Source organism: Porites lutea, chromosome 3, assembly GCF_958299795.1.
Source record: "Porites lutea chromosome 3, jaPorLute2.1, whole genome shotgun sequence".
In the NCBI taxonomy this organism is placed as follows: domain Eukaryota; kingdom Metazoa; phylum Cnidaria; class Anthozoa; order Scleractinia; family Poritidae; genus Porites; species Porites lutea.
The window spans coordinates 39,707,195-39,722,676 of NC_133203.1; the positions used below are offsets into that span (position 1 = coordinate 39,707,195).

The window sequence follows — 15,482 nt, forward strand, 5'->3', positions numbered from 1 at the left end:
TCTTATAGAGAGAGACTTCAGGAAATGAACCTTCTTTACTTTTGATGGAATTAGGATTTAGATCTGTCTATTTATCTTGTGACAGCTGATTCCTCCAAATATAATCTCAGACATACTAATAGACCTATAAAACGTTTTGTTTCAGGAATTTCCACATCATTTAAATGTGAATGCCACATTATAATGCAAATACAATACACAAAGAATCTTAACGCCAGGAGATTTGAATTGGGTACAACATTGAGTTAGCCCAATAGGTCTATTACCAGCTCAAAGTTAGATATACAAGAACCAATATTTTACATTTTTCTAATTTTTATTTTTTATTTCAATATTATGGAACTCCTTACCTTAACATTCCAGAAAAGCTGAATCTTTGAGCGACTTTAACAGGTTGACTTTAAGGTTTGTCTGAAATCCTTTCTACACTTGAAGGATATCACTACATTGTCTTAATTTAATTGTCATATTTTAATGATATTTCTTGTTAATATTGTACGTATTTTCCACTTGTTTAATTATGATTTTATTAGATGTATAATTTTTATTTATTGTGAACTTTAGGTAACCTGTCAGTGAGGGAATTAGTTTCTGTTCAGGGTTTTCTTGTCAATACGTGCAGTCTCTATTTTTACCAAATTGTTATTAAAAGAAAAGTAACAGATTTCTAGGATCGCGTTTATGTTGATCTTTACGGCGATACGATAAAAAGCAAATTCTATTTTTGTACCATGTGACCAACGTTGCCCTCTTCTTGTCTGGTTCTACACAAACCATAACAAGTTTCATGTCAGGTCCATTCCAAAAGAATCTCTTGGAACTCATTTCCCAATTTGAGAAATTGACAACTTGAACCTAACGTTCGCCATTTGCCATAAACGTTATTCCAAGTCTCTATACTTTTGCCATTATATTTAATTATATTCAATTTAATATTATCGTGTCTTTGTTTTTCTCGTATAAATGGCACTTTTGTATTTTGTAGAAATTTCTTCTGTTTCCGCAGGCAAGTTCAGTTTCTATTCCTAGTAAGTGATGGGATCTGTGATTGATCTCATTCAGAATAAATATATGAGACATTTATCGAGAGTAGTGACGCCAAGTATTTCTTCCTTTTTTAGCTATACCAAGACCTCTTTGTCTTTGAAATATTTCTCATTTCGTAATCGTACAATATCAGTGCTTCTTTTTTATTGAAGTTGTTGTTACGAATTTAATGAATTATGACGCCGTTACACCAAGCAATCAATCTTACCGCTTGTTTGGCGTTTTTGTGTCGAAAGTATTTCAAGACCCGTTACACGAAATGGACATGGAAAGGTTGCGTTGCAATAATCGGTATGATTTTATAGTAAAGGTCCTGTGTCAACAAAAACTCGAGGCAAGTGACAAAAAGAAAACTGGTATAACAATGTTATAACAGAATTACTTGAGTACTTTAGATTCGTATCAAGATGTTACAATAACTGACGAATTAAAAACTCACCTCTAGTATTTGTTTTAATGTTTTTGTAATTGCTGATGATTTTTTTATCACATAATAAAGAATTTACTTTATTAACCATCGGCTTGATTGTTAACACAATTTTAAAGTACGCCCTAGATAGGAATGTGTTCAAAAAATGTATGTATGTCTAGCCGGATTTTTTAAAACGTTATTGCCAAATGGACCTTTTTGCGTCCAACATTTTTTCTCGGCCGAAAAGTATCTCCAAAGTAGCTATTATAAAAACTAAGAATGTAACTATTGTTTTTTTTCCCTTCTCGTTCTTTCCTTCTCCTCGCTCTTTCTTTTTCCTCTTTCCTTTTCCTTCGTTACTGTGATTTTGGAGCTTCTCGGGCTTAAGAAACCTGCCTTTTGACGCCTTTTCACTCAAATGACTGCATATTTCGTTAGGTTGGTTTTGCAAAAAATCGGTGCGATGTATATAATTATGTCTTTCGGGGGCTAAAAAAATGAGTGAGCCAACCCTACAAACGTCTTAAGGAGCCCAGTTGTCAGAGGCACACAGGTTGCAAGGGCCTATCAAGGAGTTGAGCTCGGTCACCAACCAACCAATCCAGCTAGAGGTTTGACAGCTTCCCACGCAGACGCTCTTACAGTTACAGATGTGGAGCATTAAAAAGAGTAGTACTTGAGTTGCTCAGTCTCAGTCACTAGGAAATTCACTTTTAAAAGTACGACAAAAAGACACTCGACTGTTCCTCGTTTAAAAGTCGATTTTCTTGAATGCAAACTGGAAAAAAGGGAAGGCTGAATATTAATTACAAAACTTCAAAGGGAGATAGAGAACCAAGGGTCTGCATTATTACAGAGGTCTCCGTAATATGAATTGAGGAAAATTTAAAGCTTGGTATCTTTGGGAGCAAAAGAAAAATCCGAAGAAAGGAGGACACTGATATTTAACCTACTGTTGTTGCTTTGCCACATTCCGCTACCCACCCCTGACCCTTCATCTGTGTTCAGTTCTCTGTAAGAGAGACCTGTTTAGCAATCTCCATACCTTAGAATACAGTGCCTTTCTCTTCCCCAGAGATCCTCTCTATTGCGCATGATTACAAACTAAAACGCGCGGAGTCAATAGCGTGTATCCTTATCCTCCGAGCCACGTGACCAGTACCGTTCAGTACTGTAAGCTGTGACACCCACTGCAAATGATCCTGAGCGAAAAATTGGAACGGCCTGAATTCAGTCAAGTTTACTATGATAGCAATGGTATTTACTGAAGAAATTTTTCTTCAAAATAAACGCAAAATATAAAAAAGTTACTGGAAAACGTTTTGTAATCAATGACACACAAATACTGAAATGCAAATTAATGTAAAGAAATGAAGGTAAAAAGTGCGTTCAGAAACTTTCTTCAATAAGTGAAACAAAAAGAAGTAATGTTCGTTTGTAAACATTGAAAATTACAATCTCTTGTAAGAGACCACTTGACGTTTGATCTGATCTTTCCCAGTGGCGCATCCAGGGAAGGGACCCGCTCCTCCCTTATTTTTAGGCCAAACTGAGATCTGAAAGGCCGAAAAAACATTTTCTGAGACCGCCCCCCCCCCCCCCCCACCCTTTATCTCAGGGTCTGGATGACCGGGACCCCCTTACAGCTGTATCTGCCTTAAATCATTTGCTGCGCTACTCAGAAAATACTGTCGGAATCGTGTCAGTTTATGAGAATATCTGTTAGTGCATATCCTTTCGAAGTGTTGAATGACGTCAAGAGACTATAAAGGGGACAGAGCCGGCCATCCCCCATATACACCCTATTCCATAGGTAATTCGTCTCGAGTTATTTTTAACACCACAGATCTCGAGGGGGATTAAACAACAGCCAATCACATAGCGCGAATGTGTTCCGCGTGGATGACCCACGCTGAGAGCCACGCGTCCTTCACGAAATGACGCAGAACAAAATGGGGGAAGACGCGGAGAGCGATTTTGCTATTCCTTTTGTCGACGAAAACGACTACAGCGAGATTTCTGCGAAAGCTGTGTCAGCGAAACCGAAATTAAAAAAGAATCGCCCTTCCTCTCTTGTATAGAGCTAACAGTAGAGCAGGGAAATCCTTAACACACTGAATATTCTCTCAGGATCATTTATAATTTACAGTTTGAAGAGAGCAATTTCTGGTTTGATGTTTATTTTTTTCAGTCTTTATAGCAATTATTCCTACCCACCTACTTTGTCAACTGTAAGCGAACCCTCCTAAAGCTGAATTTCAAGGGACCATATTCAAGCTCAGAAAGAGAAATAAAATTTCGTCGTTGCTTATTTACGTCCTCCATAAAACGCGAAATTAGGCATTTTCACGTCGTAGTCGTGCAAAAACGGGAAAGAAATGAACAAAAAAGTGTGTTGCACGTGCGAAGTTGTTTTTTTGCTAATTAAACCTATTGTTTTTTTGATGTTCTAGTTGTCGTCCGCGTGGTTGGATCTTAAACTCCCTAAATTGTACAAACGACCGGTTTCAATGGACCGGCGAAATTTCTCATTTTATTAAAGCACTGAGGTTACGACAACTTCGAGTTAAACTGATTTCACGGGTTGTCAAAGAGTCCAGCGATTCCTTTTTCCCAGGTGAGCGCCGACTCATTTCGCTTCAATATTCAGGAATGCTCTCGATCTTTTTACGCTTTCATTGCCTCTCGCCCGACATGTTTTGCACGGCGTTTGGTCATGCGAAACCTCCACGAAACATCCACGCCTCGCGCGAGGTAACTTTATCCCGATTCTAAAAATAACTCGAGACGAATTTCCTATGGAATAGGGCGTATATGGGGGATGGCCTCTCTGTCCCCTTTATAGTCTCTTGATGACGTGTAATCGAGAACGTAGGGTCAAATCTTGATTGACAATGCAATTAGATCGGAAATCATAAGAGTGTACACGACCAATCAGAATAGGGGGAGTTGTCTGTGTAAAGGGATCTCGGGGAACAGTTGGGGAGAGAGTTTAGATCTTGTAAAACTAAGGAAATCGTGAGAGAAATAAGTAGTGTTAAGAATCGCTTGTGACAGTGTTGGATAACGTAGGAGGCATTCCCAACAGTACGATAAATTTTTAGTGACAACACAAAACGTAGAACATAGTAACTTATAAATAGCATGCAGTATATTCTTCAATAAGGATGTGTCGGGACTTAGAATAGAAGACCTTCTTGTCAGTAAAGCAAGCATGGGACCACTGAATCTTCCATTTTAAGATGTCACTTGCGGGAGGTTCGACAGTTCGCGAAAAACGGTGACATAAATTCTAGGGATTCACTGTAATGTAGGGGTTAGCTCCAATGAAAAAACTGAAATGAATAAAAAATATCACGAGAATTTGAGTATTTAAGAGACAGAGATATCTGCTTTGCCACACCGGCATTTTTCCCCACCGGTAGACTACGAGTAGTCCCCATTTTTCCTCGGGGATAGTAGACCAGGTGAAACGCAAGCGCGCGTGAAAATCACCCCACGCGAGAAAGGCGAGACGCGGTTGGGTATGGCGCTTTTGGGGGGTCAAAATTAAGTGCTACATTTTACATGGCGGATTAAAATAACCCATACATTTTACATGGCGAATTAAAATAACGCATGCATTTTACATGGAGAATCAAGTAACGCATGCATTTTACATGGCGAATTAAGTAACGCATGCATTTTACTTGGCGAAGTAAGTAACGCATACATTTTACATGGCGAATTAAGTAACGCATACATTTTACATGGCGAATTAAGTAACGCATGCATTTTACATGACGAATTAAGTAACGCATACATTTTACATGGCGAATTAAGTAACGCATGCATTTTACATGGCGAAATAAGATAAGCGTGCATTTAAGATACGGGTGCATTTTACATGGCGAAATAGCTATATGCAAGGCTTAATACATCTACACGACGTGTGAAAGCTTGACAGTGGCCGACATTTTACTTGGTTAAATCGCTTACTTGAAATAAATTTACTTTAAATGAAGTATCACATTTTGAGTACCGTAAAATCATCCGAAAATAAGCCCCGGCAGGGCTTATATTTTTCAAAGGCCCTTTTTGAGGGGCTTATTTTTGGAAGGGGCTTACATTGGGAGGGAAATTTGTGTTTCAAAATCGATTGGGCTAGCCTTATAGCTGGAAGGAAATTTATCGTTTTTGCTTTGTTTTACTTTGTATTTGAGGGCAATTTTCCAAGTACAAGCGCCCGGGGGGCTTATATTTGGTGGGGCGATTTAACGGAGGTTTTTTTGCGTCACCGGTTTGGTGGGCTTATATTTGGAGGGGCTTATTTTCGGAATTTTACGGTATGCGATGAACGATCGTTTTTGAATGGGAGAAATACTACTGTCCCCAACCAACGGGTAGGAGAGAACCCTGGGAACGAGGGTTCCACGGCCCGCTTTAGATGGCGGATGGGATAGATCTGACGGATTTTTTCGCACGACCTAGAAATTCCCTACTTGATCTATCAGGGAGATTACAGTGTAATGCGAGCGATGATACTCTTGATTTTGTAAGTTTCCGTTTACAGCAAATACTGCAGCAATAAAAGGGGGTGGTAGGCCTACACGACTTTTACCTCATGCCAAAATTCTGCTTATTCCAATAAAGGTTTTCTTTCTCTGCTGGGTAGATTATGCACTGGACGGTTCTACATTTTCACCGAGTAAATGTGATTTAAGCCGCATGTTTCACACTGAGTGGTCATGACATACATATCGATTTACTGTAGTTATTGTTTCTGGTCAGCAGGATTTGCCCTCTGATGCAAGCGCATTTTCTTTGAGCTCCTTTTGAAGCGTAAAGCTTTTTTAATTGCGGCTGAATAAGGGTTCCAATTTTGTCCAAAGTGCCTTCTGGATCTGAATAACTAAGCGATTTTCTTTAGTCCGTGAGTGTAATGTTTTTCTGCAATGCTGTATCACGCTGGGCCCAGCTCGTTAGTTTTCTTTGCAGAATGTTAAATTATCACGGATAGTGATTTACAGATCCAAAATTATAAGAATGAAGTGCAGCTTAAACTGAAGCTACATCAACTTACTATGGAGAATTGAATTGTGACTCAGTAAACTCCAGCTTAGTGTTTTTCTAAAGATAGAGTGAGTCTTTTGACTGGAGAGTGTAGTTCCTCCCTTGGTAATAGCTTTTGAGTAAAGCTTAACAGTCTTTAAACTGTTTTGTTATTGCCGCTTTGTGATCAGGCAAGACCATGGTTTCGGTTCTGCACACGAACCTCATCAGTTGCCGGGTTAGCTTTGTGCTTAGTTTCTTTTACAAGAGCAACTTTAGTTGTACTTTGTCGTGATGAGAACGGTACAGCCGTTCTGTCTATTGCGGCGTTGCTAAAACAAGGGTAAGGGTAACACCAAGGGTAAGGGTGAGGGTAAGGGTGAGATTAATCTATTGAGCTTTGAACTTGAACCTAAATACCCCGGTGGCGGATCGAAATTCTTGTTTTCCTATTCGCTACTGAACGTAACCAATTACGGAGTGTGTATTTCGATCCTCTTCTGCTTCAAGCTAGAGGTGTGTTTTTTTGGAAAGCATTTCTTGAAAATTTAAGCACTTCCTTTTCTGGAAGAGTTCGAAGACTCTTGTAAATAAGTGCGCACGGAGTATCCGTACAGTCCCAGTGGATACGTTCCTTGTTAGGCGCGCAATGTTTAACTTTCTACTCTGTGCTTGATTCTTATTAGTGCCTGTGTTGATTTTCATAAGTTAAAACGGGGCCCTAAATGCGAACTTTCGAGTACTGGAATCTCGCGTGCTATCTTGAACTTCGAAAGTGGCGTTCTGGCGTCGGCGACCTGACCTCTCGGACGTAAACAGATGCGCAGTATATTCACACTAGCGCAAGTGACTTCCGGTCGGCGTTCTTAACCTCAAAAACGTCTAGTGCTTATAAGCTCTCTACTTTCTACTTTCTACTTCTGACGGACGCGCAGCACGAGGGTCGAGGGGTGAGGGGGCGGGGAGATGAGTTTTGGGGTCCGAGGTCTGAGGTTTCCAGGTCTGAGCTTACTAGACACCCCCATCAAACAGTAGTACCGTATTTATTCGATTAACCGCCCTAGGCGCTTATTAAATTTTTGGACGTTGAGAGTGGGCGCTTATTCGAGGCTGGGCGCTTATTAAATTTTCACCATTTTAAGCAAGTGAAGTATGTTTATTTTGCAACAAATGCTAATAACACAACGCGAAGAAGTAACAAAGCTAGGTTTCTGTAAAATACTCTGAAGAAAACTCCGTCCTCGGGGAAGTCTCTTATTAGAATTTATTCACTCAAGTGGGTGGGGTGGGGTGAGCCGGCTTATTTGAGTTTGATTGAGAGGAGGAGGGGGGTGGGCGCTTATTCGAGGCTGGGCGCTTATGAACTTTTTTGGCCTTTAGGATGGGCGCTTATTCGAGGTGGGCGCTAATTCGAGGTTGGGCGCTTATTCGAACAGTATTTCCCCGATTCAAAAACGATAGTTCATCGGATTCTTCGCCATCAATTCAAAATAAATACGACTCTCGTGAATTTACAATGTGATACTAAAAATATTTAAGGTAACTTTTATTTCATAACCAAGTAAAATGTCGGCTACTGTCAAGCTTTCATACGTCGTGCGCATGTATCAAGCCTTCATATTTCGCCATGTAAAATGCATGTGTTACTTAATTCGTCATGTAAAATGCATGCGTTATTTTAATTCGCCATGTAAAATGTAGCACTTAATTTTGACCCCAAAAAAGCGCCATAGTTGGGGAGAGAGATGTCATTTTTCTCTCACACCACCGCGTCTCGCCTTTCTCGCGTGGGGTGATTTTCACGCGCGCTTCCGTTTCGCCTGGGGTCCCATGGGAAGGGAAGAAGGTCTACCCAACCGGGTCTCTGATAGCCTGCGTAGCAGGCGTCCAAAGGGGTTGGGGGTAGGGGATAGGGAGGAAGGGAAAAAGGGGAGGGGGATTGGGGAGAGGGGGAGGGGACGCCTGCTCTAAGAACCCCCTTTTGTTCATATCTGCGGACGCTGGCGTCCGCAAATTCCTGATTGGCTGAGCCGTAATGAGTAACATATTGAAATGCGCGTTTCACAAATCAACAAACAGTCGAGATGGCAGCGGTAGACGTGGATGTCGTACAGAGTGCTTTGAGAGATGTGAATTTATCTAGTGGTAGAGAAACTGTTTTAAAACCAGAGCAAGAATCAGCAGTAAGGGCTCTTTTAGCCGACAGAGATGTTCTGGCGGTTTTGCGGACCGGATCCCGCAAGAGTTTAATTTACCAAATGTTTGTACGCGCGAAGAACTACGAGCTAAATGGTAATGCGGCGATTCTCGTCATTTCGTCACTGAAAAGTATTATCGAAGACCAGTTGCAGGAGATGGAATTGTTGGGCTACCCAGCGAAAGATTTAGCCAATTTATCGAACGATGACATTCGCCGATGTAACTTAGCAATAAAAGAGGGTGGTTTCCCTCATGCCAAAATGCTGCTTATTCCAATAAAGTTGTTTTTATCTGCTGGGTAGATTATGCTCTGGAAGGTTCTGCATTTATACTGAGCAAATGTTCTTTTAGCCGCATGTTTCACACTGAGAGGTCATGACATACATATCGATTGACTGTAGTTATTGTTTTCTGGTCGGCAGGATTTGCCCTCTGATGCAAGCGCAATTTCTTTGACCTCTTTTGAAGCGTAAAGCTTTTTTTATTACGGCTGAATAAGGGTTCCAATTTTCCCCAAAGTGCCTTCTGGATCTGAATAACTAAGCGAATTTCTTAAGTCCGTGAGTGTAACGTTTTCTGCATGGCGAGTGTAGCGACACTTGATTGACAGTAAGCGTAATCGGATTACTAGAAAATTTGTAGGCGTTATGCAAAAACATAGGCTCTTAGAGCAGGCGCTCCCTTCCCTTTTCCCTTTCTCCCTCCCCCCTCCCCCTCCCCTTTTTGCGCCTGCTACGCAGGCTAGGTCTCTGACAAGTCTCCGACAGGGGTCCGACAAGTATTTTTCCGCGCTTTCCCAGGTCCCTTTCAATGTGAAATCAAGATGGCTGCCACCAAATCGTGAACAGTCCATGTACTTCAAAACCTCTCTTGTTGATTTCATCTTTTCTTACGCGTGTGATTTAATCAACACCGGAAATATCTTGTTACTTAAGGTGAGAAAGCTTTTAATATGTTATTTTTACGTCCAGTTATCAAAATTTAGTACCTAGTGGCTCTTCGTAACGCGTGCATGTGGTCCTTCAGAGATGCTTTCAGACTTGAAAAACCAACAAAGGCAAACAATGTGAGATTCTGAACCTAGGGCTAGGAATGGGTAAAAGTCGTGAGGAATATCAGTGAGTTTGTCCCCTAGTGAATTAGCTCTCTACAAGTTCGCCCCGTTCATCTTCTTTTAGCTTTAGGTTCAATTTGAATTTCAGCAAATTTGTTATACTTTCCTCCACATTCTTGTCACAACAAGAACGCGCGTACTGCGGCATTCAGCTCTCGCCTACTTGGAGATTAGATCGAGAAATGAGGAGGCGATTAATTCTACAAGAAACATGATTTACTCGCTAAAGGTTTTTTACCTCGTACTTTATCGACATCGATAAATTGATTTAGTACGCGTGTTAGCCATGACTAAAAATACCTCTGCGGTAGCAGGCTACACACCTGTTCAAGGGCCTCGATTCCAGAGAAATTATATCATTGCCAGATATCGAAAAAATGATTTACACGGCATGTCATTTCAATCATCGCCAAAAATAAATCACATGCTCATCACAAGACTCATTTGCATACAGTTAAAGTTTACAACACGCGACCATCGCAATTTTCCTAATAATGATTCTAATTTTTTTTGCCACTCAGTAGTGTTCACTTGCTCCAAAGTAATCAATGCTTTCAAGCGATAGAATTTGTGGACTCACACGTTTCAGAAAAGCTCTAAATTTAATCTTCCTAAGCTTTCTTTGCAAAATATGCCTGGCTTCGATCATGCAGCAATTCTTAGTCCCAGTTTCCACGGTCTCCGCAAGGAATGCCTGGCACAATGACCTGCCTTTTGTCCTAAAATACGACCAAAAATTCTGGGGGGTACTTCCAGAAAAATTAGGAGGGGTGTGCGGCGCGCTTCCTGAAACCCTTACCCTATTTCAGACCAAAATCTGTGATTTTCCCTACCCTATTTCAGACCTGATGAAAAATTTGATACCCTATTTCAGACCTGAAATAGGGTGACCGGAGCATGTGACAAGCTGTTATGGCACGTACATGGTAGTTGGCGTAAACATTAAAAGGGAAATGGTCTTATCGCCAAATGATGAAGAAGTAGCTAATTCTTCTCAAAAACATACCCAATTCAAGACTGGAGTGCACAGACCATACCCTATTTCAGACCAAAATGGCTAAAAAAAACATACCCTTTGGCGCAGCACATACCTATATAGCTTATATAAGGGACTACCCCCCTGGGGCGAAAAACGTGTTGCAGATTGTCACATGTAGTCTCGCTGCTTACGCAAGCGAGACTAATTATTAGTTTGTTAATATTTAGTTACACCTTTCTGGCTAACTCTTTTTATAAGTTCAGCACTTTTCCATCTTGTATTTCATGTTTGATAATGGTCTTGAAATAAGAACCGAAATATTACATTTATCTATTTTGTGTCAATTCTTGCTTATACTTATATTTTAAGTTAGCAAGATGTTTGTCGGAGTTGTTTTTGTATTATATTTCCAAGCCAATGCACAGGTACATGAGAAATTTCTGCCATTTGACTGGTGTAGAGCAGTGGTATTTCAGCTTAATTTGAAATACCTACATGTGGAAATTACAAATATTTTGCGGGTAGTAGTATAAACAGATAATAGCATGATTTGTCTGTTATGTTTGGCATAAATACCACTCATGATATTTCAGAATTGCCTCAAATTTCAAAATATCACTCGTGGTTATTATACCAAATATCACATGCAAATCATGCTATTAGCTATACAAATGTCTTTCGAAGTAAGTAAATTTTATTGCAGGTCGGCGGCAATATTATAATATTGATATTTGTTATAAACCCTTATTGAATAAAATGCAAAAAACAGGAGAGGTTGGGACAAGTCAAAGGAATAGGAGGCTGAGAGGGAGAAGAGAAATTTGAGTAAAACTCTTGCCCTTTGGGTTTTGCTGAAGATAGGTTACCAAGAGTAGTTGTGAAAGGATACCATTCCCCTTTCAGGAAAATTTTTTTTTGTGAGAAGTGCTGCTTGATCCCTAGACAATGAGAAAATATCACACACAGGAGCCTCACAAAGAAACTATATATGCTATATACAATTTATTCCCCAAGAAAAATTACTTGTGTATTATAATATTGCTCAATACATGAGGTCTGGTCACAGGAACTGCAGTGATACCGGACAAGAAATGCCTCTCTTTTAGGACTGAATTATACTTGCTTTTATCTATGTTCAGTGAGAATTGTCTCTGGTCCAATCTTTAGGATTTTTTACAGACGCCATACACAGCGACGGAGAGAAAACATAATGTAAGCCTTGCCAACCTAATACGATGTTGCCCTTTCACTCAGGGTCACTTTGGCATGTTTTGCTTTTTGGTAGTCTTTATTTTATGGTTTTTAAAAACAGGTACACCCACTCTCTTATCATTCCCTAATATTCGGTAGGATCTAGCACCATAAAAAGAGCTAAACGCAAAGGTTCTTTGTTCAAATTTTTTGTCGAACAATTCGGGAATCCTTCCAATACTTCCAAGTAGCGAAAGTCTCTAATTAGATCTTTCTTTTCTCAAGGTTTTTAATCGAAGTGCTTTGCTGTTGACTTTTAACTTTCTGGAGAAATCTGGCCCTTAGTATCGTTTCAACTGCACGTATTTAAAAAGTGCGGGAAAATCCGGTGTTGCTAGGCTCCCCCGCAGTATAAAATTAGGCAATTTTAATGCTACCCTGCAAAATGAGCAAATTATTATGGTTATTGCTCCCTAATAAAATTTGTTTGCTATCTTCTTCATAGATCTACAGGTGCATTTTTTGTATATGAGTAAAGACATTAAGTTATGACCTCAGCCTATAGTTGACCTAAAACAGCAATATTTTATTCAGTTCAACCCTATTTCAACAGTATATATTTTTTATCTATTAGCCCTGCATATTTTTCTTGGTTTTTACCTTTTAGACTTTTTGTAATATTTTTCCTTAAGTACTTTAATAACAGGACTCCCTTTGATAACAGTGTTTATTACACTGACAGGGTTATCCATACAGGGTTATTTTTTTCAACCGCCACCCGGTTAGCTCAGTTGGATAAACGCCGGTCTGCCGAGCGGGAGGCCGCTGGTTCAAGTCCTGGCCGGACCAACACTCAGGGTCTTTGAATAACTGAGGAGAAGTGCTGCCTTTGTGAAGACATCTGCAAATGGTTAGACTTTCTAGTCTTCTCGGATGAGGACGATAAACTGTAGGCCCCGTCTCACAAACCTTGCATATATAAATTCTGTGGGACATTAAAGAACCCACATACAGTTCGTAAAGAGTAGGGGATGTAGTCCCCGGTGTGGTGGTCTATCTCTTATGGGGGGAGGGACTGTTACGGGCCCGCAGTAATTGGCGTCATGCTGTTGTGGTGACTCTGCCAATAATTGGCGAATCTAATAAAATAAAATAAAATCTTGTAGAAACATTATTATTATTATTATTATATCCTTGTCAATGTGTGTGCATCATGGGCACAGCAAGAATTGACTGATATTATTGATATTAACATATTCTGGAACAAATGCTTTTGCACAGCCATTGTGGTTTTTAAGCAAGATTGCATTCACTTTTCTTTCGAAACAAAGGTAACATCTACAGTAGTAAACTGTTTAATAAATCAAACCTGCCTTTGTTTGTATTACATTGTGTCATAAACATTTTCCCTTCCATAATATCTAAAACGTTTTCCCCGTTAACATAAAAAATGTTCAGTGTTGAACTAACAGTATTACAGGTCTTTTCCTATTATCTAGGGGACCATGTCAAATACTTGTGTGAGGTCTGGTGTCCCATTTTATTTTTGAGGATGTTCTTTCAAATTTTCTAATATAGCTGTAGGATATGTCTTAAAACAGCGTGTTTAACTTCCTGCAAAGTTTAAAACATGATTCCTTTGACTACATTTATTATTTATCGATAGGGAATTTAACAAGAGGACGATACCAGAAGCACTAGCCAAATGTCTTTTCCATGTAAACAGTGTGGCAAGTGTTTTAGTGAAGCAGGACACCTAAGAAGTCATGAAAGAGTTCACACTGAGGAAAAGACTTACAAATGTAAACATTGTGACAAATGTTTTAGTGGCACAGGACATCTGATAGAACATGAACGAGTCCACACTGGGGAGAAGCCTTATGAATGTAATCAGTGTGGCAAGTGTTTTAGTGTAGCAGGAAACCTTACGAGACATAAAAAAGTCCACACTGTGGAAAAGCCTTACCAATGTAAACAGTGTGAAAAATGTTTTAGTGATACAGGACACCTAAGGAGACATGAACGTCTTCACACTGGGGGAAAGCCTTACAAATGTAAACAATGTGAAAAGTGTTTTAGCCAAGTTGCAAGTCTAAGGAGTCATGAAAGAGTTCACACTGGGGAAAAACCTTATGAATGTACACTATGTGGCAAGTGGTTTGGTCAAAGAGGAAACCTAAGGATTCATGAAAGAGTTCACACTGGGGAAAAACCTTATGAATGTAAACAGTGTCACAAATGTTTTAGTGAGGCAGGACGCCTAAAGAGACATGAAAGGATTCACACTGGGGAAAAGCCTTATCAATGTAAACAGTGTGACAAGTGTTTTAGCCAGGTATCAAGCCTAAGGAGACATGAAAGAGTTCACACTGGGGAAAAACCTTATGAATGTAATCATTGTCACAAATGTTTTAGTGAAGCAGGACACCTAAGAAGACATGAAAGGATTCACACTGAGGAAAAGCCTTACAAATGTAAACATTGTGACAAGTGTTTTTGCCAGTTAGAAAGCTTAAGGAGTCATGAAAGACTTCACACTGGGGAAAAGCCATATGAATGTAAACAGTGTGGCAAGTGCTTTACTCATGTATCGAACTTAAGGACTCATGAAAGAGCTCACAGTGGGAAAAAGCCTTACAAATGTAAACAGTGTTGCAACTGTTATAGCAAGGTAGGAAACCTAAGGAAGCACGAACGAGTTCACACTGTAGAATCTTTTGTATGAAATAGACTGGCAAGTGTTGTCGCAATGCAGAATACCTATTAAATGAATGTAAACAGTGTGACAAGTGTTTTAGTCAATTAGGAAACCTAAGAACTCATAAAAGAGTTAACACTGGGGAGAAACCTTATGAATTAAACAATGTGGCACATGTTTTAGCCAAGCAGAAAACCTAATTTTCCTGAAAGAGTTCACAGTGGGGAAAAGCCTTATGAATGTAAACAGTGTTGCAAGTATTTTAGTCAAACAGGAAGCCTAAGGATTCATGAAAGAGTTCACACCGGTGAAAAGTCTGGCGTGCGAATGTAAACAGTGTGACAAGAGTTTTAGCCACGCAGGAAACCCGAGCCTGCGAAAACACAAATGAGTTTACACTGGAGAGATACCCCCTTAACATAAACAGTGTGGCGAGTGTTTTATCCAAATCCCAAACTCAAATGATAGGAAAAGTGTTCATACCGAGGAATAGTCTTTAACAGGAATGAGAAATTTATAGCAAGTGTTTTACAGAAATATTTTCACAGAAGTGAAAGTCTGTTATATCCTTTGGCCGAAGAAGTTGATGTTAGTGTAAAACGATTTACAAACAAAGCACTTGTACTGAAAGAGATTGGCAACAACAGTGTAAAGGGCTAACGATCACTCATTGCAAAACGTAGCTGTTGTATTTGTCAAAGGGAAATGAGTAGTGACACTCCTCTTTTTCAACAATACAAGAAGTATATTACAAACATAACTTAAGGTGACTCGTAAAATTTAATAACATTTTGGCTTTTACTGTCTGAGT

General features: G+C 39.7%; 2 protein-coding genes across 2 annotated transcripts; both read left to right on the forward strand.

Annotated features, from left to right (window-relative positions):
* The first annotated feature begins 8,574 nt into the window (after positions 1 to 8,574).
* On the forward strand, positions 8,575 to 9,977 carry LOC140932279 (putative ATP-dependent DNA helicase Q1). Its single transcript, XM_073381901.1, has 2 exons — positions 8,575 to 8,908; positions 9,892 to 9,977. Exons 1-2 carry the CDS (start codon positions 8,575 to 8,577, stop codon positions 9,975 to 9,977), a joined length of 420 nt encoding a protein of 139 aa, XP_073238002.1.
* On the forward strand, positions 9,511 to 15,006 carry LOC140931117 (uncharacterized). Its single transcript, XM_073380867.1, has 2 exons — positions 9,511 to 9,624; positions 13,640 to 15,006. The coding sequence occupies exon 2, from the start codon at positions 13,679 to 13,681 to the stop codon at positions 14,696 to 14,698; it is 1,020 nt and encodes a 339-aa protein (XP_073236968.1). The 5' UTR covers positions 9,511 to 9,624; positions 13,640 to 13,678; the 3' UTR covers positions 14,699 to 15,006.
* Positions 15,007 to 15,482: the final 476 nt, after the last annotated feature.

Excerpts from the sequence above, each read along its gene's own strand:
- LOC140932279 (XM_073381901.1), top strand. The coding sequence starts at position 8,575 with ATGGCAGCGGTAGACGTGGATGTCGTACAGAGTGCTTTGAGAGATGTG. Across the intron at positions 8,909-9,891 it reads GAACGATGACATTCGCCGAT|CAAATTTGTTATACTTTCCT; the intron begins GTAACTTAGCAA and ends TTTGAATTTCAG.
- LOC140931117 (XM_073380867.1), top strand. The coding sequence starts at position 13,679 with ATGTCTTTTCCATGTAAACAGTGTGGCAAGTGTTTTAGTGAAGCAGGA.